The 26,035-nt window shown below is 45.5% G+C and overlaps 2 protein-coding genes across 2 annotated transcripts; both read left to right on the top strand.

The window, feature by feature from the left end:
- The first annotated feature begins 44 nt into the window (after positions 1–44).
- Positions 45–18,949, top strand: SLC25A43 (solute carrier family 25 member 43). Its single transcript, XM_010407742.3, is given in 7 exon segments — positions 45–254; positions 257–296; positions 299–332; positions 2,767–3,008; positions 4,374–4,546; positions 15,477–15,611; positions 16,650–18,949. Coding segments are annotated over 7 exon segments (1,029 nt in total). The 5' UTR covers positions 45–53; the 3' UTR covers positions 16,854–18,949.
- A 957-nt stretch (positions 18,950–19,906) lies between these two features.
- SLC25A5 (solute carrier family 25 member 5) lies at positions 19,907–21,974 on the top strand. The gene is given in 5 exon segments (XM_039572141.1): positions 19,907–20,105; positions 20,223–20,709; positions 20,825–20,965; positions 21,578–21,660; positions 21,662–21,974. Coding segments are annotated over 5 exon segments (864 nt in total). The 5' UTR covers positions 19,907–19,994; the 3' UTR covers positions 21,704–21,974.
- Positions 21,975–26,035: the final 4,061 nt, after the last annotated feature.

Raw genomic sequence — 26,035 nt, forward strand, 5'->3', positions numbered from 1 at the left:
GGGCCGGGCCGCTCCGTGCTCTCCGGCTCCGCTCCGCGGGGGCCGGCGGGGCCATGGCCACCTGCTGCCGGGATGGCCGGGTCACCGCCCCTGCAGCGCCTGGGCTGCGCGGGCTGGCGGGCGCGCTGAGCCTCAGTCTGACGGCGTCCGCTGGAGGCTGCTGGACGGTGCTGGCCGCAGGTGGGCACCTGCACTGCCGGCCGGGGGGCTGTCGCGACGCCGGGCGCAGCCTGTGCCGCACCCGAGGGCGTGCGGGCCCCTCTGGAAGGGGAACCTCACGGCCTGCCTGCGCCTCTGCCCTACAGCGCCCTGCAGCTCGCCGCCTCCCGCCGGTAAGCGACCGGCCCCGCGGGGGCTCCGGGGCTCCAGGGACCTGCGCTGCCGCGCCGGCCTTCGCGCGGAGAGGAGCGGATGGAAAGTGCCGAGTTTAGTCTAATGTCTCTGTCTCTGCCGGGTGGTTAACTGGGTGTGCGCCCCTTCTCCCCAAACATGCGGACCCTTGCTTATAATTTTATTTTTTAATTTATTCAGCGCGTAGCGATTGTTAGGGCCTGGTGATATGCCAGCAATGGCTTATAAAATCATAGGTATTCTTCAAATGATGAAGGGTCGATAGTCTGTTAAAATTCTTTTGTTCACGTTCCTTTAGAAATGAAGTTACAGTGCAACCTGCAGGTGTGGCTGTCACATCTCTTCTTTGCAACTAATTTGTTTAATTAATTTATACGCTTTCAGGTATTTATGTTGTTTGTATCAACGAAAATAACAAAATCACAAGTCAAATATTTTACTCTGTCATGCAGGAGTTGTTGAGCAAATTTGATCGGTTTTGACGTTGATAGGTGACATTGTTTTAAGATCTTGTTTTTGATAATACACAGATACTAAACTAACGTAAGTACTGGAAGGACTGCAGCAGGATGAATGTGGAGCAGTGCTGATGGTCTGCCGACCGTGCTGTTTCCTAGGATTCCCTTCTGCTGCCAGTATCTCTCGGCCTTTGCAGGGAGTGCCTGATTGTTTGCCCACACCAGTATGTTTTGCCACTCTGGGGGCTGGGCTTCATTTTTCTTTTTTTTTTTTATTGCAGTCAGCTGTTCATGGTAGTACGTGACATTTCCGCCCAGCTGGGCAATGGGTTGTTCTGTTCTGGGCAGCAGCAGCGCAGCCTCGCAGGCACTGCCAACCCGCTGGGTTTGTCACTCATCTTCCCCAGCAAGTCACCTGCCCATCACTGCCTGCGCCCTTCAGGAGACCACAAATGCAGTGACTCTAAAACTGGGCAGCTTTTTTGTGCCATAACAGACACAGTGGTCAAACAAAGAGTGAGGTAATGTGAGTGGGAAGGCACAAACAGTAATTTAAATGTAATTTGAAGTTTACAGAAAAGGCAGTGTGTTGCACCAACACAAACCAGTTGATTTTGAGCAAAATGACTACTTTGTTTGTTCACCTTGAAACAGTGTATTCCCTTTGCAAGGCTAAAGTTTGTGTCTAGTTTGCACAGGATGTTCTGAATTGCAGGTGGAATTAGGCTACCAGGAAATTAAACACAAGTTGCCTGTGCTTAATCCTTGATACACTATTTGAGGATTTTTGAAAGTCTTTTCTACTGGAAGAGTGGTGTGTATAAAGGCAAGAAACACAAAAAGAAATGTTATTGGGCAGCCTGGGTAAACAGTCCCAGGAGGAGCAGGACTGAGCACAGTCAGCACCCTGGGGATGGTGACTCCCTTTGCGTGGACTCTTGTCTTTCCATGGTAGCTTGAAATGTTATCAAGTAGTGCCTAGAGGTCCCCCACCACCTTCCCCACGCATTTATGCACACACAGGAAAATTAGGCTGTGTGGGTTTAGGGACTGTATAAGACACACAGGAAAAATGGTTTATACCCTTTAGCTTCTGCTTGGCTGGGCTTTCTGCCCTGGGCCCTCCCAGGGCTTGAGACAAGTAGATGCAAGGATTTGTCATGCAGTAGAAAATGCACATTCATGTGAAAAAACATCAACTGAGCAAGCAGTGACTTGTAAATATTTGCAAATTATTTTGTTCTGCATGTGGTTACACCATGTAGGTTAAATGTAGATATGCTGTTTAGATGTTTTAGTTAATGCTTCCAAAATAGAATAATACATTTCTTTACCTCCAGCTAAAACTCTCAAGTGTTTTTACTTGCTTCTTGCTGCCTCCAGGACATTTCTCCCTTATGTACAAGTTTCCTGTCATAGAAAAGTCCTTCAGTACACCACAAATGCATGATTTGTGTGTAGCTTTTGAAACTGCTTCAATTTCAAATTTTCAAATTGCGACTTAAACTCCTGAGAATAATAGTGCTTGGACATAAGTCTTCTCTAGAGGCATGTCCCTGTGGACCTTCCTGTCCCAACATAAGTAAAAGGTTCTGTTGCTCTCAGAAGGCCTGTGATGGCATTATCTACGTATTTCCTGTTACGTGATAACCTTAACTGGCAGGTTTAACCAATGTCTTTAACTGATGACCAGATAATTTCTTGCAGATGTGTTTTAACTCATTGTAATTTTCATCCTGTAGATGGAAATATAAAAGATTTTCATCCTGTAGATGGATGCTTCTGTGGTGTTACGTATAATAAGATCTTGGATGAATCACATGTTAAAGTTTCAATTCCTGCTGCTGAAGGGGCTTGTGGACAGAAGAACATTTGCATCAAGAATCATCTGCCTTAATTTTTCATGTGTTTTGTTCATAGTGCCATTAATAGTACTTCTTTTATGTGTTTGCTTTAGACTTGTTACCCTTTTCACGGATGAGCTGGGCCATATCTCCCACTGGAGAGCCATCATGGCAGGAAGCCTGGCTGGCATGGTTGCCACCATTGTGACGTACCCCACTGACGTGATTAAAACACGGCTCATTGTGCAGAACCGGCTGGCACCATCTTACGAAGGAATTTTTCATGCTTTTTACAAGATTTATCATCAAGAAGGACTCCGTGCACTCTACTGTGGTGTTTCACCAGCAATATTAGGTAAAACAATAATGGGGTGAAATCACCTCAGGCCTGGTTTTTGTTGCAGCTGTGTAGTGTGTTCATTTGCTCACTTGATTTCAAAAGCCAACAGGAATGTTTTCTTGTAGAAGATGTGGAGATTTGCAAGGCACTGCAATACTGATAACCTTTGCTGCAGCTTTATTACTTCAAATTAGGACCAAGTGTGTAACATTTTATATATGATTAAGCGTTCAGCAAAATACTCTTTTCTTCTTTTATAGATGATCTAGTTGTGCTTGGATGCACAATTTTCACCATTAAACTCTTACAGAACATTTATGTACACACACACAGAATGTTTGTAACTCCTGTCAAGGTATCAGAGTGTCTCCTGAACTGTTCAGTGAAACCAGTGTGAGCTGTAGCGTATAGTAGGTGTGAAAAGTAAAGATTAATTATATTCTCTCTTTACTTGAAATTACTTTTTAATTATTTATTTACTCTCCATAGCCTTTAAAAATGCCATTTAACTGAGTCCACTTTTTCACAACATGACATTACATAAAATGTGTAACAATAACAATAGTAATAAATGTATAATTCCACTATAAAACTGATGAGAGCATGAAACAAGCAGAAGAGGCCAGAAGTATCCCTCATGAGCCTGACTGAAGACATAGCTCTGTCTACCAACAGAGCAGGTGCTAGAGTTGGGTTGGACTGAGAAAGAGCTTGTCACAAGAGAGAACCTGGAGAAACACCTGAGCTGTCATGAGACTATAGCAGTTAATAATTCTGACAGCGTGCACATTTTAATATGTAGATGTATGCCCCTGTCGCTGTTGTACCAGGGACGGTGAAAAAAGCGGCAGAACTCCAGTCCAGAAGAGGGGCGATCTTTTATGGATCATTTATGTGTCCTGGTTTGCTTGAATGGCATAAGGTTATTGGTCCTTTGACCATCCACCTCTTAGAATGATTGGTTAAACCCTACAACACCCATTTCAAAATATTTCTCCAGTCAGTAACATAACAAGCTGCATAACAAACTACCGGAGGCAAGATAAAAATATTAGTTTACAAAAACCTCTCACTGTTTACAGCTAGCATGCGTGTGAAAGCAAGACTTTCACATAGATACTGGCAGAAAGCCGGAAAATTTCTCTACATCAAGCTTTCAGCATCCACATGCCCCTATCAGCACATCTAGATGCTACAATATTGGTGTTTGGTGGTAAACCTGAGACTAAAGAGTAAAGTTCTTCAAAATCAGGATTGGGTTTGTGGAACGTGAGGTGTAAATTGGCAGCAGCTCCTCCTATCTTTCTAGTTATGTGATGAGCAGCTCTCTTCTCTTAGTGTACAGTGTGTTGATGTAATCCTGTCTGGTTTGCTTTCTAGGTGCTGTCCCATTTTCTGCAGGCTCATTCTTTGTTTACATCAGTCTGGACAAAATCTGGCAAGAACCCATAGTTCATTTCACTCCTCTTCAGAACTTCATAAATGGCTGTGTAGCAGCTGCTGTGGCACAGACACTTTCTTTCCCCTTTGAGACTGTCAAGAGGAAGATGCAGGTACAGAACATTCATGTTACCAGTACTTTGTCGTAGGTGCTTGGTGCAAGACCTTGGGACAAGACTAGCCAGGTGATCATGGGTGCCACTTTATTTCTCTTACCAGTAGGCTACAGAGACTTTGGTTTTGTTGGGTTTTTTGCTCGTTTGGGGGTTTTGTTTTGTTTTTAAAGTCTGGAAATTATTGCTACAAATGGGTTGCTATACCTTTTATGTGAGTTCAAGTACTATCATGGGATATGTGTATGCTCTCAGACTCCATCTCTGTAGCTTTATTTCTTTTCTTTTTCATAGCAGTTTCATCAAATTCTCAAAATTCAGAATTGGCATACCTTCAGTGAAATACAGGCTGAAAGTTTGCCAGATGAAGAAGTTCAGTTGGTGGTAGGCAGGATGAATGAGATCCATGTAATTTTCAGAGCCTGTGTGTCTGCCATTTATGCCTCACCACAAAACAAACAAACTCGCTCAGTATTAAGTCTGAAGGATCATAATTGTCCTTGTTCCTATTTCTGACTCCTCTGGTTAACAAGTGACTTACCAGCTGCGGGTGCTGCAGTTCTCCTGGAGCATCAGCAACATGAGAATTACTATATCTTCTGGATACTTTCTCCTAGAATTTTAACAGTAATGATGTAAAAAATACTCAAACCACACAAAACAACCCCTATCCCACAGCTTCCATCTCACTGACATAATTCACTTGCTGATGTTGACTTTTCGTTAGAACTTCATCAGTAGAGAGACAGTGGCTAGCTTTCACCATATGGTCGTTCTCTGGCAGGGGGATATGAGTGTGGGTTTTCAGCCTAGTTCATGGGAATGCAGATTTATGGGAAGCTTTTGTGATCTTATTAGAAAAACAGTCATTTGTTGTGGCAGCCTTATATAGGTCCTTGCCCCCTTCATCAAGTGGTAGCCTGGTTGGCAAGTCACAAGGTAGCAAAAGGTCAGTGAAACTGTGAATTTCCCTCTCCTGCTCCACGAGTTCCCCTTTTCAGGGCTCAGATGCTGTGTCACAGAAGCCTTCACTGCCCTCTCTCCATCTCGTAGCAGAGAACCTCAGCAAGAGGAATAAGGACTTTTATCAGACCAGCTCATGTAGCTGGTGTGTCCAGAAGTCAAGGTTTAAACTGAGCCCTTTCATCAGGTATCTTAAAAAATATTTCAGACAAGAAAGAGATTCTGAGCATGAAAACTTGATCCTTTTATCCAGCTGTACCAATAGGTCTAAGAAAAGCAAATACTCCTTACAAGCCTTCTTTTACTTTATATCCTTAGGCTCACAACAATACCGTTGCCCTAAAGTAAAGGCATTTACTGTGCTGTTTTCCTTTTAATATTTTATGTCGATGCAACAGTTACTTGAACATTCAGCTTTTGTAATCAGTTCAAAAGTAGGTTTTGGCTCTAACTGGTGCAATATTTTGTGTCAGGCTGTGTTGTGACAGGCATATGAAGAAGTGGGACAGGCCCGTGTTTCATTTTCCTGCCACTAGGCTGTGCTCTTCCACCAAAGGGACGCTTAAGTCATCGGCAGTTCCAGCAATAAGGGAACTGGATTTATTGACTAAGTATGTAGGAAGTGGAGAGGCTAAAAATACTTTGCATGACAAAAAAAAGGCTCATCAACAGAGAGGGTTTCTTCCTCATAAGTGCATTGCAACACTGAGTAGTGATTTTCTGAGCTTAGAGAAACACCTCCTGTTCAGTGATGTATTCTGAAGACATGGGAGAAGGCAAAGGTATTTAAAAAGAACGAGCTGCTTGGGTGCAAAATCCTGTAATTTTTTGGAAATTACTTAATTCATGGAGGGTTGTCCAGAAAAGAGACCTGTTGAAAATTGCAACCCACGCTGATACCAAGAGCTCACTGGAACTCCTGCAAGGTTATCCAAGAAGTTTGGGTTTTCCAGTTAGCTAGGTATGGCCTAGCTTTGCAGGGATCAGCTCTGTTTTGTGCTTTCTGGTCTGTGCAGTTTGTAGGGTGCTGGTCAAAAGAGAAAAATGCCTAGTACAGTGCCAGGAAAAGTATCATGCAAAGGGATGGATCTAGAAAGGGAGAGAATAAAGAAGGAGGAAAAGAACTTCAAGACATTTCAGAGTTCTGTAGAAAATGGGGGAGCAGATACTTCTGATCACAGTTTTTCTCAGACATCTTATTCAGTGATTCAGCTTTCTGGCTGATAGAAAGAGGGAGGGTACCAAAGCCTTCAGCTACCCCTGGGCCTGGTGTGTGCTCTGCAGTGCACACAGAGAAGTGCTAGGGTTTTTTGAGGCAGTGAATGCTGGGTTTGTGTATGAAGAGGAACCCAGCACACTGTGGAAGTCAGATTCCCTTTCCCTCCCTTTTGTCCCAGTCTGACAGATGGAGGGAGTATGTTGCTAAAGGAGACTTTTCCAATGAAGCTGCTGGTGATGGGGAGCCAGGGAGTTGTAAGACAATCTTAGGAGCTTCAAAAACTGAGAATCTAGGACACAAGGCTGTCTCCATTGATTCTGCAGTGGAGTACAAGCATGGGACAAGGACACCGAGTTCAGATCTTTACCTGATATGCTAGGCAGTCTTAGAAGAGTTAGCTCCATGCATCTCCTCATCTGGACAATGCTTGAATTGTTTGCATAGACTAGGAAATGAATTCTGCTATGGGAGGAAGGATAAGGTGCTATTTTTGATCTCCATTGTAATAATCTTGCTTCATCCTTTCTAACTTTACATATCTGAATCCTACACTTCTGACGTTGGCTGCTTCTGTCACTGACAACTGTGGGAGTAGGAGCTGACTGTCAGCAAATAATTCTTGAGGAAGAATTGTGTTTTGGTGATGCTTTGTGATGTCAGATTTGCTCTGTAATCATGGCTTCTTCAACCTTTGCTGTTAGAATTAAGATGCTGTGTTTGCTATATATACCTGAATGTTTTTCTTAAAAGAAATGTTAATTAATATGAGTGAATCTTACTGAATATTTGAGTCCTCTATGTTGTGCTTATCCTAATTTTATTCCTTTGTCTTCCTTTTTTCACTTTGCTTCTGATTGGCATGTTAGAGAATTCAGAGGTACTGTATGCATGTTTCAGCATGGAATTATGGCTTTTGTTGTGCATCTGTAGAAGGGGATTTGTGAAGGAGAGGGTTATTCAAAGGCATGTTCTATATTAAGTGTTTTCCTGACTTTTATGATGTATCAGTTTCTGAACAAAAACTTACTGATTTTTATATCCTTCTGACTGTTATTCTTGGCTTTCCTTCCTTACCTCACAATATAGTGTTCTTTGTTAAATCCAGGTTCTAAGCCATATTAAATTACTGCCCTTTTTACCTTGCAGACTTGCATACAAGAACACTTTTTTCTTTTTCAATTTTTTTCCCTACCTTTAGCAGGGAAATTTTCCTTTGAATGAGTCTGGGTGTAAAGAAGCATTGGTAATGTTTCTACATTCCTACATCATCTTTTTGCCTATGATAACCTTCATAAGTGCCTATTGGACAGAGCTGTGGCATTTCAGTAAGGGAAGATGAATTTAAAGCTGTTACAGTCTGTACAGAAGATTATTATTAGAATGGCATTCCTCCACGCAAATGGTCAATGCAAACCCAATAGCCAAGTTTGGCACTTCTCTCTGCACTCATGACGTGCAGAGGTAGGCTCAGACACCCCTGAGTGGCACTTCTCAGCCTCCGTCCCAGACTGACCCGTGACTTTGGTAGTTTCTTAAGCAAAATGCACAAAGATGTCCTTAAAGCTTTGTAGATACTCCACAGCTACTCCTCACCTGCTTACGTGAACAAACTTTGCATGGTTTTCAGAAGCTCAGCCCTGTCTCCATATTTTAGTATCTGTGACTAAAACCTGTCTTAAACTTTCCTTCACATGTAACTGCTACTCAGGTATCAAACCTTTGTAATACAGAATAAATCATACTGTTAGTAAAGTGCAGGATTCAGCACATTTTTGATGTTGACTGCACTGCATCCTCAAGCTGTGAGGATATCTCTGTGGGGAAAGCATTGTTCAATGCTGATCTTTCTGTTTCAAAATGCAGGCTTTGACTTCACTCCTGCAAACAAACAGGTGTACTGGTTTTGGTTAGTGTAGATTGTTGCCATGCATCACCCAAGAAGTGGCCTCTTTACAGTGACAAAATTGAATCAGTTTGGCCTTGGCTGCCTATAAATCTGCAATGTGTTTTGGGGTTTTGTTGGATTTTTTTTGTTCTTTGGAACACAAGATGCTCTACAAATGTGAAATCTGTTGTAAGTTACATAAATGCTATGAGTTAGTAACCTGAAGAAAACTAAGCAGTCATTTCCTTTGTGAAGTACCCTGTTTAAAGTAAAAACCTCTCTTTTAAAAGGAATACTGTTATTTAAGTATTTATTTAAAAACAGTCCCCTTGCTTGGTAAAAGTCAGTCTAGCAAGAACCCAGTGGCTGGGTTATAAAGAGTTTTGAAAAAGAGAATGATAAATGTTCCTTCTCTCTGCTGAGATGAGACGTTCTCCTGCTTTGCTTAAGCATGAGTGACTTGCAAAGAGTTCTCTGTCATTGAGCACAGTCACTGGGCTGGCGTGCAGCCTCTGGAAGCTCACAAGCTGTAGTGTCACTGCTGGTGGTGAGCTCTGTGTTCTTGTCAGCTGGGAATATGAAAGTAATTGGAGTCATGACCTGATTTAAAATGAAGAAATCCTTTTTGGGTCATGTGGTTCACACGACATCTGCAAAGCATACGTGCTCTGAGACTTTGTGCAGGGAGACCCTTTAATAGTGAACAGCATGGGAGCCTTGAAAGTTACAGAAATTGAGCCATTTGATCGCATAAATTCCATGGTGTGGAGAGCAAATAAGGAGCAGTATTACTATTTCTAATATGATTTCCTAAGTAAGGCTTATATAGTTGCTAGCTGTCTTTCCTTGTCCTTGCTCCCAATAACTTTTGGTCCTGCTGTCCAACTTCAAGTTAACTTGACAAAAGAGTGGAGATTTCAGAGATACTAACTTCCATCAAGTGTTGTGAAAAGAAGTGCACAGATAGGTGAAATATTTTAGAGTCTCATCTCTAAGGGGGAGGCTGCAGTGTGAGTTCTTACTTTTCTTGCTTCTCCCTATGATCTCATGCTTCCCTTCTTCTTGCTGCTGGGATTCAGGCATCAGCCAGGTTCCCATGCCCTGGGTGGTACTTGAATTTGGGACCAGCCTGGGTCCTCTGATTATCAGCAAATAGGTAATAGATGTCAGATTCTGGTTGTGGTAAAATCCCTTCCTTCCTTCTCTTTTTAACGATATCTGAATACTTTGAGCTACCTGTGATTTTTATTGTTTCACTAATGTTGTTATAAAGATATTTTATACCACTTTCTGAAGCTGTTGCAGAATACTGCTCTGCTGCTTAGGGAACTATTTGGTCCGGTAAATGGTTGAGACAATGCCTGAAAAAAGCTATGGAGCATAACATAGGCTTTGCCTTCTGTAACGGCCTAGATCAGCTTTTATGAATCTGAACAAATGTTGGAAGAATTTCTCTTAGATCCCCAGACTTCCACAGGAGGAAAGCATGAAGACTGACTGACTGTCAAGTTGAAACACTGAACAGTGTTAATAGGAAAATTAAATAAGAGGAAGAAATTGTAGATCAAGAACTGGAAGCAGGACTGGGCTGCTTTAACAATGAGGTCTGCTTTGTCTCTAAACCTGTTCATCCAAGAATCTGTGGTGTGATAATTATGTAATACTCACCTTGAGGTTGTTCAGCATAGCACTGCAACACAGTGGCCTGCTGAAGAAAAGCAGGAAAATACATTGCACCAGTTTGAAATGCAGGAAGTCTGAGGGATGGCAGAATGCAATTCTCTCCAAATGATCTTCCCAGACACTGAAGTGGCCACCAAGCCCCCAATCTGAGATTTGGTAGTGCCAGCTGATCGTGTCTGCCAGCCTCTTACAGCTGCCTCAGCTCTGTGATCAGCGTGGTGTGAGAGCTCTTTAATCTGCTTTGGGACAGATCAAATGGGTTAACTCAGCCCACCTTTTTAAACTCCGTAAGCTCACCCAGCAGACAGGACCTGATATGGGCTGGGTTTGCTGCTGTTCACACATAGCTATTAGAGACATAGCTTTCAGCCAGGAGACAATAATGTCTCTGGAGGTACAGCTATTACTGTTACCCCCAACGTGAGTACTTTTGCATCAGTTATACGGGACAGCCTTGTATCCATTTGTCTGTGCTTAGAGTGATGTGCCTATGACATGTGAGGTGACTAATTATGGAAAATACTCCATAAACAGGAGCTAAAACTTGATGGACACTCTCTTCTTTTATAGGTGATTTATTTTGATTTGGTGTAAATCCCTAACTCATCCACATCAGGCAAGTGAAAGGATGACCTGTGAAAAGTCCCAATCCTGTAAAAAATTAGTTTTCTCAGTTCCTACATAGGCAGCAGGAGATGCAGGAACTAGCATTGCCATCCACTGTGTGAAGTGTGGGACCAAGCTAGACTGCCTAAGGGTTTGCATCATTAAATAAATTAGTGCTAATGTGCATGAAAATGGTGCACCCATTTGTATGGCTTGAGCTGAACCATCATGAGGCGTTTGGAAGCCACCCAGAGCTGCCCATGCAGGAGGGTTGCACTGCCTTGAGGAAAAAGACTTCTATATTCTGTATTAAAGACTTTTTCACACCGCAGGTGTTAAAGCCGAGGAAGCTTAGGCTCAGCAACAAAGCAGGGATTCTGCAACAAACTGTGAAGCCTCAGGCTACAACAGGCCTGGTGATATGTGTTTAAAGCAAAGAGTCAAGCTTTTGATCAAGCATGAAGCTGTTTTGCTCCTCGGTGCCATTCTTCCCAGAAAGGCATGATTTGGCCCCAGTTCAGGTTACAGAGGAAGGGACAAGATGTTCTTGGAGTGCAGGACGCTGGAGATCAGCTGTGCTGTGCTGCTCTGAACCGACTGTATCCTGATAGCTCGCCATGGTTTACCTTCCTGTGTTCCTGAATACCTTTGGGTGAACTTTAACCAGGGGTAAGTCAGCATTACCAAACCACTGATAGGGAATGACTGCCGAGTAAGGCTGACCTCGAGGAGGAAGGATTGATTAAGCCCAAGAGAATGATTTTTCCCCCCAAAATATTAATATGTATTTACGTTTAAATTATTTTTCATTGTAGTGGAATGAAACACTCTTTGAAGCATTCAGTCTTCACTTGAGTGAAATTTCTGTTGACTGGAGCGCTATTAACTTGAATGAAAACTGCGATCCTTGTCCTTCAGTTTCCTTTGAACTACAGCTGCACTTGCCTGTTGCATGTGCCCTTGTTAACTTAAAGACTTCTTTTTTTAGCTTCCAGATTAAGAGTGTGAGCTCTTGAGCTGTCTGTAAATTGTCTTCCTGTACTTTTTTTTTTAAAGCGATCAGAAGTGTAGGACACCTGAATCTGTTGAAAATATGTTAACAACAAGCAGTTTTACTCTATCCGCCATCAGAGTAGCATACCATTGATGACAGCTATTCGCTGCTAGTTATCTTTTATATTCTGTGCTAAGAGTGCTGCATACTCAAAAAATAAATAGTAAATATTTGTACCAACAAGCTTTATGAACAGGGAAGAGGGGGGAAGTACATGAATTAAATTTGTGGATTCACAGTCTCTGATACATGTGAATACAAATAATTGCAAACCAAAATGTCCCAAAAAAAACAAGTGAAAAGTTTGTATCTGCGGGGGGGGGGGGGCGGGGGGGGCGGGCGTGTCATTGAAAAGGTGTGTGAGATCAGTTCCCAAAATGGGATTATGTTGTTCTGGCAGTCACCTCATAATGCAGACAATGGGAGAGACGGTGTCTGAAGAGTCTTCAGGTAATAATTAACTATAACTACCTGAGTTTTGTCATGACACTGCACCCTTACTTAAATATCTTGTTTATTTAAAAAAAGTATAAGTGCAGGTAGTTGAGCATTTTTTTGAACATGTTTCTCTTGGGTTTAGAGTGTTGCAGTAGAACAGTGGATGTGTTGCAGTGACACAGTAGACTTGGTGGTCTCTGGATATAAAAATGCTGTGTTTGTGAGAGAGCAGGTGGAGCCAATTCTGCATTTGATGTACTTTAATCACTTAGAGAACCCCTTGTCCATCAGAGGTAAAAAGATAAGCAACTTATCTACTCACAGTCGTGCTACTACTACGAGCAACACCTTGGCACTGTTATCAGCACAGGAAGCTGTATCCCCAGCCTCCTGCAGTTTGAGACAGCTGTAACTGGGGGGAAGGAAGTCTTTGAGAGAGTTCCTAACAAACAGGTTTCCATGCAGCCGCCCATACTGTCAAGGGGTGTCAAAAGAAAGGAATTCCAGCTGCTTTGAAGTGCATGAAATTCTCTGTCATAAACCTGACCTTTTTGGAATGAGATTAGCTGTTTGATTGGTATGTCATGGTAGGTTTCTGCAAAAGAGGTAGAGAAACCAGTTTGATCTGTTTTGTTGCTTCCATTTTCTGGCTCTGGTGCCATAGGGTGGTTGTGAGGATTGCAGTGTGGTGGACATGCTTAGATGGAGAACCACCAAAACCCACAGCTACTGTTTTTCATGGACAATAGTGCCAAATGAAATGCATTTGCAGTATTTTTCTTCTATTAATACATTTTAACTTAATTTAGCGGTGTTCCAAAATACTGAAGTTTTAACTACACACTGATACAGTTTTTAGTTTTCCCCTTGCAGAAGGTGATTCTGAGACTCTGTGGACAATTGTAATTTAAATACTGTGTATAGGGTCCTAGAAGTATACAGCTCCTGTAAAGCAGGAAGGCTGGCAACACATACTTCACAGACTGAAATCTTAGAAACAGCTCTATCTGTGGGGAATGGTACTATATATAATTTCAGTAAATCTCTTAAGAGGTCAGTATCTATGGGCAGATCAGAAATCTAGGGGTTTGACTTACCTGTTCCTTTTTAACTGCCTTCTGGAGGTGTTTACTGTGTTACTGAAACCTATACTGTGCTTGTCACTTCCTTTGGTGTTGCAGGCAAGAGTACTGTAATCAAAACCTTTGATCTGTGCCTTTGAAGTGGATACAGTAATGAAGGGGATTAAGTCAAACTCACGAAGCTAAATTCTCTCAGGCCATGCCCTGCCTACCACAAAGGGGCTGAAAAAGGAAGGGAATCACACGTTAATAGCATTCTTTCATTCCTGAAACATTTCAGAAACCTGTCTTTCTTTACTGCTTGGCTGCTTATAACTTCATTTACAAAAAAAACACCTCACAGAACCTGACTGACAGTCCAGAAAGCAGAACAGGGTTTTGAATCCAGTTCTCCTATGAGTGCTATTGCATTTTTAGGGATATTTTCATCATTTTAGTTTTCTTCTAAGCATTGCTGGTGCTAATATCACCATTCTTATGGAACTGGTTTCTGAAGTCTCAGTTGGAACACTCAGCATCTTCTGCAGTACAGACATGAAAGCCTTTGTGCAGAAGGTTTTTACCTGTTACCTGCCATAAGAGGTATTTCACTTGCATTTCAATCAGGCAGAAAAAAAAAACAGAAAAAAATCATGTTCTGTGATTTTTTTTCAGACAAAGGAGACTATGCCCTTAGTGTGGTGGGTAATCAGGGGGTTTTTGTCAGCCTTTAAATTTTAACAGTAGATTTGCCAGTAATGCAAGGGAATGCAACAACATTTAAACTATTTGATTAGCAATTTCTCTTATACCTAGAGCATCAGTTTTGATATGTTTGCATTTCCAGCATCTCAGTTGCAAGGTACTTGAAATGCTATAGCTAAGGCTTCTAGAAAATGTCATCACCACTTGTCAGTTTCTGAGAGGCTTGTCATAGGCTTAGCAGCTCTGAGAAGCTACAGGTTAGTCTGGACAAGGAGTGAAAAATCACTACACTGTATGGGGTTTCACATCAATGTGGGGATCATGATACCCATATTCATCAATCAATTAACTGTACAAGCCCAATTTTTATCAAACTTCTAGCTTAAGTTAAGTTTGCAAGTCATCAAGCTGTGTCCTGGGGTTCCCTGACACCAAAGTGTCACTTGCCGTGTGTTTGAGAGAAACTCTGGTTTGTCAATGCAAAAAAAATCCATGCCTGCATGTGCACAGATGGATGAGGATGGGATTATTCAAGGTCAGGTTATCCTGTCTGTGCTAATGCAGTAGGAGATTAATGAAGAAAGGATTTAGCTGTTAAAAATGACCAACTACACTTCTTTCATGTGAACAGACACTGTACTGCAGTTGGAAGTTCAGCTGCCAGGATTCTCCCCAGCTAACTTCTAACTAGTCCCTATCAGCTGAACACACTGATATGGGAGCATGGGCACCAACTGCTCACCTGCAGGCCTTGGTGGGCCTGAACAGCCTGGGCTGAAATCCCCATCCTTCCATTTCTGCCATGCTGCTGCTCCTCAGCCTGTAGCACGGTTCATGCTTCTCACAGCAGTGCAGACAGCTTCAGCAGCCAGAAACAAGTCAGCTGGTTCAATCAGAGTTACAGGAGGGCAGTGTGGCTTTGGGGACCAGCTCCAAGCTTCCCTCTCATAGTGTTCCACTGACAGGGATGTGAAATATCTCTACCTGGACCCGAGCAGTTGGCATGGGGCTGATGGGATTTGTGGCTCTGGTTAAGCAGTTTGCTCTCACAAGGGTGGGATTTATTTCTAGTAGTGACATGGCACAAAAGGAAGTGCTGTGTGAAATTACTGTTCACTTTCTTACCTATCAAAGAGTGAGTTCTTTCCCTTTTTAATTGTATTTTAATGCAAATTAGCGGATACTTTTGGGAAGAATCCAGATCAGTCTGTTGAAACCTGGTGTTGACTGTTCCATATATACCAGAATGGAGAAAATAATTAATTTACTTTGGTTTTCTCTGTTTGTTCTAAGTCCCTCTGGGTGTCTCTTGACAGGCCCAGAGTCCTTGGCTTCCCCACGATGGAGGAGTTGATGTCCATTTTACTGGCATGGCTGACTGCTTCCGGCAAACTGTGAAGAACAAAGGTGTGCTTGGACTTTGGAGTGGACTCACACCCAGTCTGCTCAAGGTGAGGTTTTGCTTTCCTCCCAGTCAAATACTATCCTGAAGGAATCAAGACAGTTTTGGACAGTTGGGGATAGAAAGCTTATGACATACCTTTGTACTTAGTAGCTTACAGATGACAGAATCAGTGACAAAACAGGTTATAAACCAGCTTTGGAACTTGGTTTGGTTGTATTTCCTCAAATGCAAGCTTGGCTTGTAGATATCACCACTTGAAAGTTCATTTCAACATCTTTAAAGAACGGAGTGCTCCTAACACACAAGGTGTGGAATGGATGGGGGATTGCAAACAATCCACTTAGGACAGCTAAACAAGTTCTTCTTCTGACCTGAGCTTCTGTAATTTGACATGTTGCAGTGAGCTGTAAAGAAAAGTGTGCTTGTATAAGCCAGTTGCCCAGAAGTCCAAAGCAATGCTTTCAGCCAGCTATTTAATGCATATGTATCAGCTACTGCAGCCCTTGCTGAGTTGAAAGCATGAAATAAAGCATGGTAGCTTAAACAGAAGGTAATTTAATTTACATAAATACGTTTTATAGTGCTGTGATGAGGATTACCTACATAGAGTACTACAGGTCAGCTAATGAGTGCTAATTGAGTGACAGTGTGATTGTGATGGCCTGCCTTACCTTGGCTGATACAAAGCCAGTGGCGCTGGAGCTGCTGGTTCTGCATGGGGCAAAAGAAGAAAATTGTGTAGTCACTCCAGTGTATGTAGATTAAATTCCACATTTCCTACTGGGATTTGCTGAGATTGCTTAGGACGTGCTTGGGTATTTGACAAGTTCTGGTAATCTATAGGCTAGCATAGGCCTTCTTCCTCACAATATTGTTATAATTAGTTATGTAACAACAATAAACTACTGTTAGCATGCTGCAGCTGCCAGCCTAGTTTGAGATGAGACTCTGATTTTACACAAATGAGGACAGGTCTATTAGCAGATCAGATCTGAAGTCCTAGAAGTTCCCTTTTTTTAAAACATCTAAGCTATGGATGCTACTAGTGAGTCTAATTTTTTTTCTTATATTGCTTTTTTATCAGATTGTGCCATACTTCGGTGTTATGTTTAGCACCTTTGAATTCTGCAAGAGGGTTTGTCTCTACAGAAACGGTTATATTGAATCTCCTTTAAATTACAAGCTAACACCTGGCGTTGACCAGAGCTTACACCCACAAGAACTGAGAGAATTAAAGCTCCTCCGAAGGGAAAATTTTGAGCCAAGGAAATCAGCACTTGAAAACTGACATCAGAGTGTCCACTGCAGATATACAGGTATCTTTCTTAAGGAACTTTGCAAGAAAGCCATGCTGAGCTACAGGTACTGACATTTCATTGGATTGCATGGTTCTTGTAGTGAGACACCTGTGACAGGAAAGAATAAATCTGTACTGCATTTGCTGAATGGACTTGCAAGCACATAGTGAAGAGCAAAGATGCAACTAGTTTGAAAACTCTATACTACTGGAACTTGAAATGACATTATTTTAGGTGCTTTTTAATACTGAATAGCTGTTTGAGATTAAACCAATTGCAGAGAGGCAAGAGAACAGAGATGAGAGTATAAATTGTCTTTGAAGACATTAAGAAAATGGATTTTTTAAAACAATCTGAGATACCAAGTCAGCTAAAAATAATAAAACAGAATAAAATACATGCAACATGCAAGAATTTCTCCAGAAATCTCCAGGTTTTTAGTGATACTGTTGGACATGGCATTCTACAGAGTAAGAATTAGTCTTAGTTCAGTCACACTCCTAAATCCACTCCTCAGTTTTTGAGACATACTTGAGAATAATAATTTTGTCTGTATTTCCAGCATAAAATGAAAGTATGCTGCTGCAACTGTGCTTTTGCTAAGACAGAGCTGTAATGTGCAAAATGGATTGTAATACACTGGAATGACAATCTTGCAAACTTAAGTGCATACTCAGAAATATTCCTCCCTTTCTCGTGCATTGTTACTGCATGTATGTGAATTACTTCACACTTTGAAAAATAGTTTTCCTGAAGTTCCGTAACTGGAATATTTCCTGGAAAATGCAGTTCTTAAATGTGTTAGATATTTGAGAGCCACAAACTTTGTCATGATGTTTAGGTACTTTTAAAGCTTTATTTTTTTATTAGACCACTTTTTAGTTCCAGAGCACAGACCTAAGGCTACTATGCTGCTCTGAACTTGCCAACAGAATAGCACTATGCACACCACCTGCGATTGATCCACTTGAACTGCTGTGCTCCAGGGGCTGCAGACAGGTCCTGTAGGTAGGAATCTTTCTGCAAGAGCACCAAGTTACTGCCAGTGCCACTGCAACTGATGGGCTTCTTGGGAGCTGTTGGACAACAAAAGATCATCTCGTGTTATACCTGAGGAACCATGGTGTTGCTCCAGTTCCTTTGTAGAAATTCAGCTATGGAACAGCCCCATCCCAGTCCCTTCTGATAGAAAACCAAAACCCCATGTCCATGGGGGAAAGGTGGCTGTGCCCCTGGCAGCATGGGAATCACAGCAGCTCAGGAAGGTGTGTGCACACTGGCTCCAGCCCAAGCTGCAGCAGCCTGGGCTCAGCACAGCATTTGCTGCTTTACACAGCTCCTCGTCTGTGTTTTTGCACTGTTTATAACCCCTGATGAGTGAAAATAAGTAAGTCTCAGAAACTGCTTGGTTAGTACATGTCACAGCAGGATGAGGCATTGCCAAATCCATGCAGGAACAGTCTGTAACTGTGGACAGAAACTTGCAGAAAGATTTGGGATAACTGTAAGGCCTGCATTGCACCTAGAACTCATTGCTGATGTATCTTACAGCTGAAGTCTTGCATTATCTCTCTTAATGGACTCACTCTGTTCTGCTGCAGTGGTGCTTCATACTGATTTTTTTCTCAGAGAAGAAATGCAAGCATTGATAACAAAAAATTAAGGTGGTAGAGAGCAGATCTGGTGGCTCATGCATCACACTGAGGCTGTAAGTGCTTTTGGTTCTAATCAACCTGCCCAGTGACCGTGTTTCTCTGTGCCTCAGTTTTCCCATGGGCACAGGGCAGGTAATAATACCGAGTCTTACTGGACAGGTATGGATATGGAGATGTGAATTGTAAACATGTTGGGGAGGATTAGATTTCTTGCCTTGTCCAAGCATACCTGTATGTTTTTTACTAACACTGTATTTCTAAATAGATTTTAAAGATTGAATGGGTGCATATGAATGTCTGATCAGCTCTTCAAACCTCCTAAGAGTCAAGTGAGTCAAAAAGTTATCTCTAACTTGTTTCTGATGTGCTACTACCACCTTTGTATCATAGTGCACTCCTACGACCTATCAAGCACTAACTCTTTTATCAACCAAGCCTGTCCTTTGTAATGACAAATACGCATGATAAATCCCCCAATAGGCAGCACTAAAATATTTAAGTTGTCACTGAAAGAAAGCGCTTCATCAGTGGATCACTAACATGTGAAATGGTGTATGACCATGAAGAACCAGGCAATAGCATCGCTAAATTCTTGGATAGGTGTAGTTCTACTCGAGTGACATTTGGATGCAGCTGTGTGATTGGGGGGGCGGGTGGTACCTGGTGGGGTGTGTGCCTATCTGAGCATCTCAGCTGAGCTCTGCACTGTGACTACTGAAGGAATCCATACAGGAGCTGGAGCTCGGTCACTCCTAGAGCCCTGTGTGTGCAGGGTGACAGTATCTTGAGAGGTGTCTGAGCGAGGGTCTCGGCTACGCGTGAGAGAGACAGGGGCCTGTACACGTCTGTAGATGAGGCAGCCTCAGAGCCCGCCCCGTTCCAGCCTGCGCCGCGGCTGTGCTGTGCCCGGCCGCTCTCGCCATAGCATTGGGATGACGCAGAGGAGCCGAAGGGTCGTGGTCACGGATGGCCCCGTCACCGCCAAGTGGTGTGCCCGGGGCAGGGATAGGCGGTGTGACCGGGCCGGGGCCACATAAATATAAGACTGTCTCGCCCGCGGTGCTGGTGGGGCCCTTCATGCCGGGACGCCCCGTCCCGCGATGCTTTATCCCGGGATCTCCCATTCCGCGGTACCCCGTCCCGGTGTGCTCCGTCCCGGTGTGCTCCGTCCCGGTGTGCTCCGTCCCGGTGTGCTCCGTCCCGGTGTGCTCCGTCCCGGTGTGCTCCGTCCCGGGCTCCCCCGTGCCGCGCTACCCCAGCCCGTCACCGCGGCCATGTGCCCCCCACCGGTTCCAACGGCGGCCCCGTCCCCCTGCGGCGGCCGCGCCCCCTGCCGCAGCCAATCGGCGAGCGGGAGGCTCGCCCCGCCCACGCTCGCGCCGCAGCCCCTATATTAACGGCCATTGCGGCGCCCCCCTCAGCGCCGCCTCCCGCCTCCTCCGCCCGGCATCGCCTCCCGCTCGCGCCGCTCCCGCCATGACCGATGCGGCCGTGTCCTTCGCCAAGGATTTCCTTGCTGGCGGGGTGGCGGCCGCCATCTCCAAGACCGCTGTCGCCCCCATCGAGAGGGTCAAGCTGCTGCTGCAGGTGAGCGCCGGGGGCCGGGGCCGTCCCAAGGTCGCCGCAAGGAGAGGGGGGGGCGGCGGCGGTGGGCCGGGGGCGCGCGGGGGAGCGGCGCTGACAGCGGCATCTCGGCCCCTGCAGGTGCAGCACGCCAGCAAGCAGATCTCCGCCGACAGGCAGTACAAGGGCATCATCGACTGCGTGGTGCGCATCCCGCGGGAGCAGGGCGTCCTCTCCTTCTGGCGCGGCAATCTGGCCAATGTGATCCGGTACTTCCCCACCCAGGCCCTCAACTTCGCCTTCAAGGATAAGTACAAGCAGATCTTCCTGGGCGGCGTGGACAAGCGAACGCAGTTCTGGCGGTACTTCGCCGGTAACCTGGCATCCGGGGGTGCCGCCGGCGCGACCTCCCTCTGCTTCGTCTACCCCCTTGACTTTGCCCGAACCCGCCTGGCAGCGGATGTGGGTAAAGCCGGGGCCGACCGGGAGTTCAGTGGGCTCGGTGACTGCCTGGTCAAAATCTTCCGCTCAGATGGCCTTGGGGGCCTGTACCAGGGCTTCAGTGTCTCTGTCCAGGGCATCATCATCTACAGAGCCGCCTACTTTGGCATCTATGACACCGCGAAGGGTAGGTTGACCGAAACAGCACTAGAAGGGACATGCTGGGCTGCGGCAGGCCTGTAGTGCATTTCGATAGTGCTGGTGGCTCACCTGCCATTCTCATCAAAGCCTCTCTCCTGCAGGCATGCTTCCAGACCCAAAGAACACCCACATTGTTGTCAGCTGGATGATTGCTCAGACCGTCACTGCTGTCGCTGGTTTGGTCTCCTACCCTTTTGATACGGTTCGTCGTCGCATGATGATGCAGTCTGGCCGTAAAGGAGGTAAGTTTCTACCTCACTGTATAAGAGTTATTGGGCATCCCTGGATCAATAGCTGGTGGTGGAGCTGAAGTGAAGGCAGAGTGGCTTGGCTTTCATCAGCCTGCGTAGATATCCTCTTCTCTTGTAAGCAGGGGTGTAGGAGGGGCTGCAGAAGCAAGTGACAGGAAGGGACACGAATGAGTTGGCCTGTGCAGCACAACTGTAAGGTGGCATGCACCAGTCAGGTATATGTCTGTAGGTAGGAACAGCAAAACTTGCCCAAGGATGTTGCAAGCCAGTGTCTCTGGGACAAGAAAAGGCAGCCTCCTTAGCAGGCACAGCCTGGCCAACTGTGCAATAACTTTTGGGTTTGGAAGTGTTGGTGTCAAAGCAATGAGTTGCTGCCTTCTGTTTGAACCAGTCCTTCCAGTGTCTCCCAGGGACAATGCAGCAGCAGCAGCAGCAACATCTCTCCTGGGCAGTCTAGTCTTCTGATGTGCTAGTATTGGAGAAAGTCAGCCAAGAAATGGAATGCACTTGAGGTTTTAAAGCTAGCAGATACATGAGGCTGTTTCTGACCTGGATGTTGGGGGTCACAGGCATCCACTTCCTAAAGCTGTCTGTCTCCTGCAGCTGACATAATGTACTCTGGCACTCTTGACTGCTGGCGGAAGATTGCCCGGGATGAGGGCTCCAAGGCCTTTTTCAAAGGTGCATGGTCGAATGTACTCCGAGGAATGGGTGGTGCTTTTGTCTTAGTCCTGTATGATGAAATCAAGAAGTATACATAAGTTGTTTCCTGTTGTGAACTGGCATGTTGTTCTATGTAGTCTATGACCGTTCATGGACTTGTTCAAAAACCATCTAGTTACTAAACAGTGGTGGCTGATGTTTATACAGGTTGGCATGGGGCAGGGGTGACTGCCTGCCCTGTCTTTATCAAATTATTCCCCCTGATGGGACTCATGATGATTTCTATTTCAGTCACTCCTGCTTAAAGACTACAGAGAAATAAAAATCCAAAACCAATTTTCTTCATGTCATGTTTGTTCTTACAGCAGTTGAAGTATGAGGGGGTTGGGGGTCTCAGCAGTTGTAGAGAAAGAGGAAGATGAACCATCTCCATCCTGCAAGCCTCACTACTTGCTAAGTACTGGCAGGTAAATACAGTGCAGGCTGCCACAGAAGCTAGGTAGTGTTTCCTCCCCAGGGGAAGCCAGTAGTGTAGGCTGGAATGGGGACTGAAGGGCTCACCCAGTGGACCTCCCTGAGACTCCACTAACCAGAGATGATGGACTGTGTGCTACAGTCGTGCCTCTAGCCTGTCTGCTCCTTGGAGCTCGGGAAACCTGATTTTGACAATGCCAAGTGCCTAAACTGTGTGTAAAACACAGCACTCCCCATGGCACTGAATGCGTGGGAGGCTGGAGGAATGTCTTAAGGGAGTGTTTGCTGCTCTCTGGAGGAGCAGAGCTTGTCATCATGTTCTCTGCCTTAGAAACTGAGCTACCTACTTGGGCATGTTAAAACGCAGTCAGAGGACCCAAGTGCTGCTGGTCTGTATCTTCCCTGGCTAGCCTTGCCCTCACAGAGGGTGCTGTGCTGTGGGGATGCAGTAGCTGAGCAGAGACAGCTTCTGTACCAGCTGTGCTTGCTAGGCAGGGAGCTGCATTCCCAGGCACTTCCCTTACCCCTGGAACTTAAGGTTCAAAATTCCAGGGGAAGGGGAAAATTCCTTCATGCTGCTGGGACAATTTGGGGAAAACTGCAAGATTGAGCAATGTGTGTGGTGTGGCCTTTACCCAGATATTTCTCTAGGTCTGTGAGTCACCCCAATGAAGCTGCCTGGTTTCTGCGTGGGGATCTGGAGTGGTGAGTGGATGCTCTCCTGGTCTTCTGCCCTTCAGATCAGTGAGTCTCCTCACTTCCCCCATGCCTTTGGTCCTTTCTGGCTGCCCGGGCCTCCTCAAAGCAGTTGATTTCAATCACTGAAACCAATCTCAACCACTGCCCAAGGCAACTAAACAAGTCCTTGTGTTGCAAAGGGTGAGAGTTGTTTTTATTGCTGGAATCTAAGCAGGGCAGCCAGGCATGAGAGCGCAGCACCTTCTCTGCTGCAGGTGGTGTTGGCTTGCTGGGGTCTCTGTAAGTGGGCACATGCATTCCTGATGGGAAACAGTCTTGTGCCTCACAGTTGAGCCAACTGTCCTTGCTGATGCTTTTCAACTGCCCCTGGGCTGCTGCAGTATGAGATCCCCCACTGCCTGCTATGGAAACGAAATGGGCTGTAAAGGTGAGATGTGAAGCAATGCCACAAGCAGTGGGCAGTGCTGGGGGCACAGGCAGCAGCCTGGCAGGGGACTGTGCCATGGGGCAGCTTTACCAGGGAGCCCTTTCCTGTTGTGCAAGTGCAAGCTTATTAATTAAGGGCTCTCAGCCTCCTGCTGCTAAGCTCACCTGGATTTCAAGGGCTGCTCTGAAATGCTGCTGATTGCTGAGCATGGGACATCCCTTTCCTGTCCTTTCCTCCACAGGGAAATGACCAGGCCATTGGCACAAGGTAAGTGCATCATTTCTTCTTGAACACAGTGGTGGGTGACTGAGGCACTGACCTGGGCTGTTAGGCCAGGCTGCAAAGGAGCTGAGCTGGGGAATCCCTAAGTGCTTAGACGTACAAATTGTGCACTGGACTTGGGGTGCAGGGCTGGCACTGAGTGAAATGGGTTTTAGCTACCTGCCCTATCAACTGCCTTGGGGATTCAGGAAACAAGAATGTGTTTCATGGCTCTTTTTAGCTCTGGCAGGTGGGAGATGTGGGGCAGAGCCCACAAGGGTTTTTCCCTGCAGTCCACTCTTGGGTAGCACAGGCTGGTAGGCCTTCTGGGGTTTTAACCTCCTTCTCCTGGCAGCTCCCTGGGAACAGCTTTATCTGGGGACCAGGCTGGGGGGTTTAGCTGCTGCTGTTGCCTGCCACAGGAGCACACTGCACAGGGATTAAGGGCTTTGTTCTTGTGGCGAAATTGAGGCATGGGAAAGGGACTGGGGCCAGCCAGTGGCAAGGCAGCAAGCTGAGTGCAGTCCCTCCAACACAGCATTGGGCTGTGCTGCCCCAAGGATGGCATGGATGGGGGTGGATTTTCCTTTTAAACATAATTCTCCTGTGGGAAGGGCTGAACATCACACACGTCATTATTTCCTCCACAGGAGCTGTGTCCAGCCTGGTGTATCGTCTCCTTTGCTGGTGGGAAGGGATGGGTAAATGCATGTAGTGCTGCTTTTGTCTCAGCCCCTCGCTCAGCAGCCATAAATCCCAGGCTTAGGAGGTGTTGACACAGCACAGCTGTGCAGGGGATTGTGTGACACATTTGTCAGTGGCTGGGGCAGGTGGCAAGTGGTGCAGGATGGTTGGAATGGCTCAGTGTGCACCAGCCTGCCCCAACTGGGCTGTGCCTGACTCTGTGCTGAGTCTTGCAGTGGAGAGCATCCCATCCCAAGGATGTTAAAGACCAGCAAAGTGCCAGCTCATCCACTCCACTGTCCCCTTCAGCAATCATTGTGTCACTCCAGGCTGTGTCTCTGGGCTCTGGATGGAGCCAGGAGTGCCCCTGCTTCTATGTCCTTGTCACCCTTGGCAGGCATTGCCCCAGTGTCTTTCATGTGCTGCCTGCATGACTGGCAGCATCTGGTGCAGAGGGGCAGGGGAAGAGGCAATACTTTGGGTCATGCAGGGTAAAATCAGTTGTTCTGAGCGGGGATTGATCCTGTGACTGCCCAGCCATGCAAGGTGGCCCCGTCAGCTGCCCAAAGCACATGTGTGGGTTGGGCTGTAGGTACGGAGCTAAGCTCACATGCCTGCAGGGACACAGCCCCAGTTCTGCGCACCCCAGAGCCATACCGAGCTGCCGGGGGGTAGTGGTTTTGGGAACAATGAGCCCTCAGGACCTGCCAAGACCCCACACCAAGACTGGCAGCGTCAGGGAGGTTCTGGGAGGTGTCATCCCACCAGTGGTTTGCTGGTTGTTGCTTTCTGATCCTGCTGGGATTGACAGGAATTACAGCCCTGGCTGCAGGCATGGGATGGAGTTTTTCTGGCTGACAACAAAAGAGATTGGCCACTCGTGCCTTGAAATCTACCCAAAACCCCAGTATGCTGTGGCCATCTCGCTTCTTAAGGACCCCTCAGCAGGAATTACAAGGCTTCCATTCCATCCTTGGAGCCCAGCCCTCCAGCCTTTTAAACAAGCCCATCATTTTATACTTTTAAAATGCCTGGATGTGGCAAAGCCCTGTGGGCTCTTTAGGATAGCACCCGCAAAAGCTGAGACTAGTTTGATTCAGGCTGATCAGTTAGTGCTGCTCCCAAGCTGATCGCTTTGTCATACACACTGTTATTGTGCATCTATCAATGCAACAGTCCAGGGAGTCAGAGTGGGCCATCTGCATGCACACAGGTCAGTGAGTAAAACAGCACAAACATGGAACGCAAGGAGAGATGTAAGGGTTGGCCAGAAACATCCCCTCAGGGGGTAGGCAAGGAGGACTCCATGCTGCTCCCCAGGCACAGCTGTGATTAACAGGGAGGAGGTTGGATTCACTGTTACCACTTCTCTTCAGCGTTTACAAATTGTATGGAGGTTTTGTACAAGTTATGGGTACCCAGGCAGCATTGTTACATCCAGAGCTGTTCTGACATGGTAAATCAGACTAGAGTCTTGTGAAGGTGCCTGGAAACTGGTCTGGACTAAGTCATGAAACACGATAAGGTAAGTCTGGCCATGTGTGCCATTACTTTTGGAACAGATCCCCTCCTTCACTTTTATTTCACATTTTGTGATACCTCTGCATCTGGACAAGTTCTTACATACAATATGGTGCTCAGTTAAACAAACAAATATATCACTTACCTGTATCTACAGATTTATAAAAACAAATGTTGACTTTTACAGAAACATGAAATCTGATTTTTCTTTGGTCTGAACTCTGCTGCAGATTACCCATTTGCTACCAGGGTATCGGAAACCCTGCAGGACGGCTGGTTTCATCTATTATAAAAGGACATTTCATCAATTGTTTGAACTAGGTGACCCTGCT

This window comes from Corvus cornix, chromosome 4A (assembly GCF_000738735.6).
Source record: "Corvus cornix cornix isolate S_Up_H32 chromosome 4A, ASM73873v5, whole genome shotgun sequence".
Lineage (NCBI taxonomy): Eukaryota > Metazoa > Chordata > Aves > Passeriformes > Corvidae > Corvus > Corvus cornix.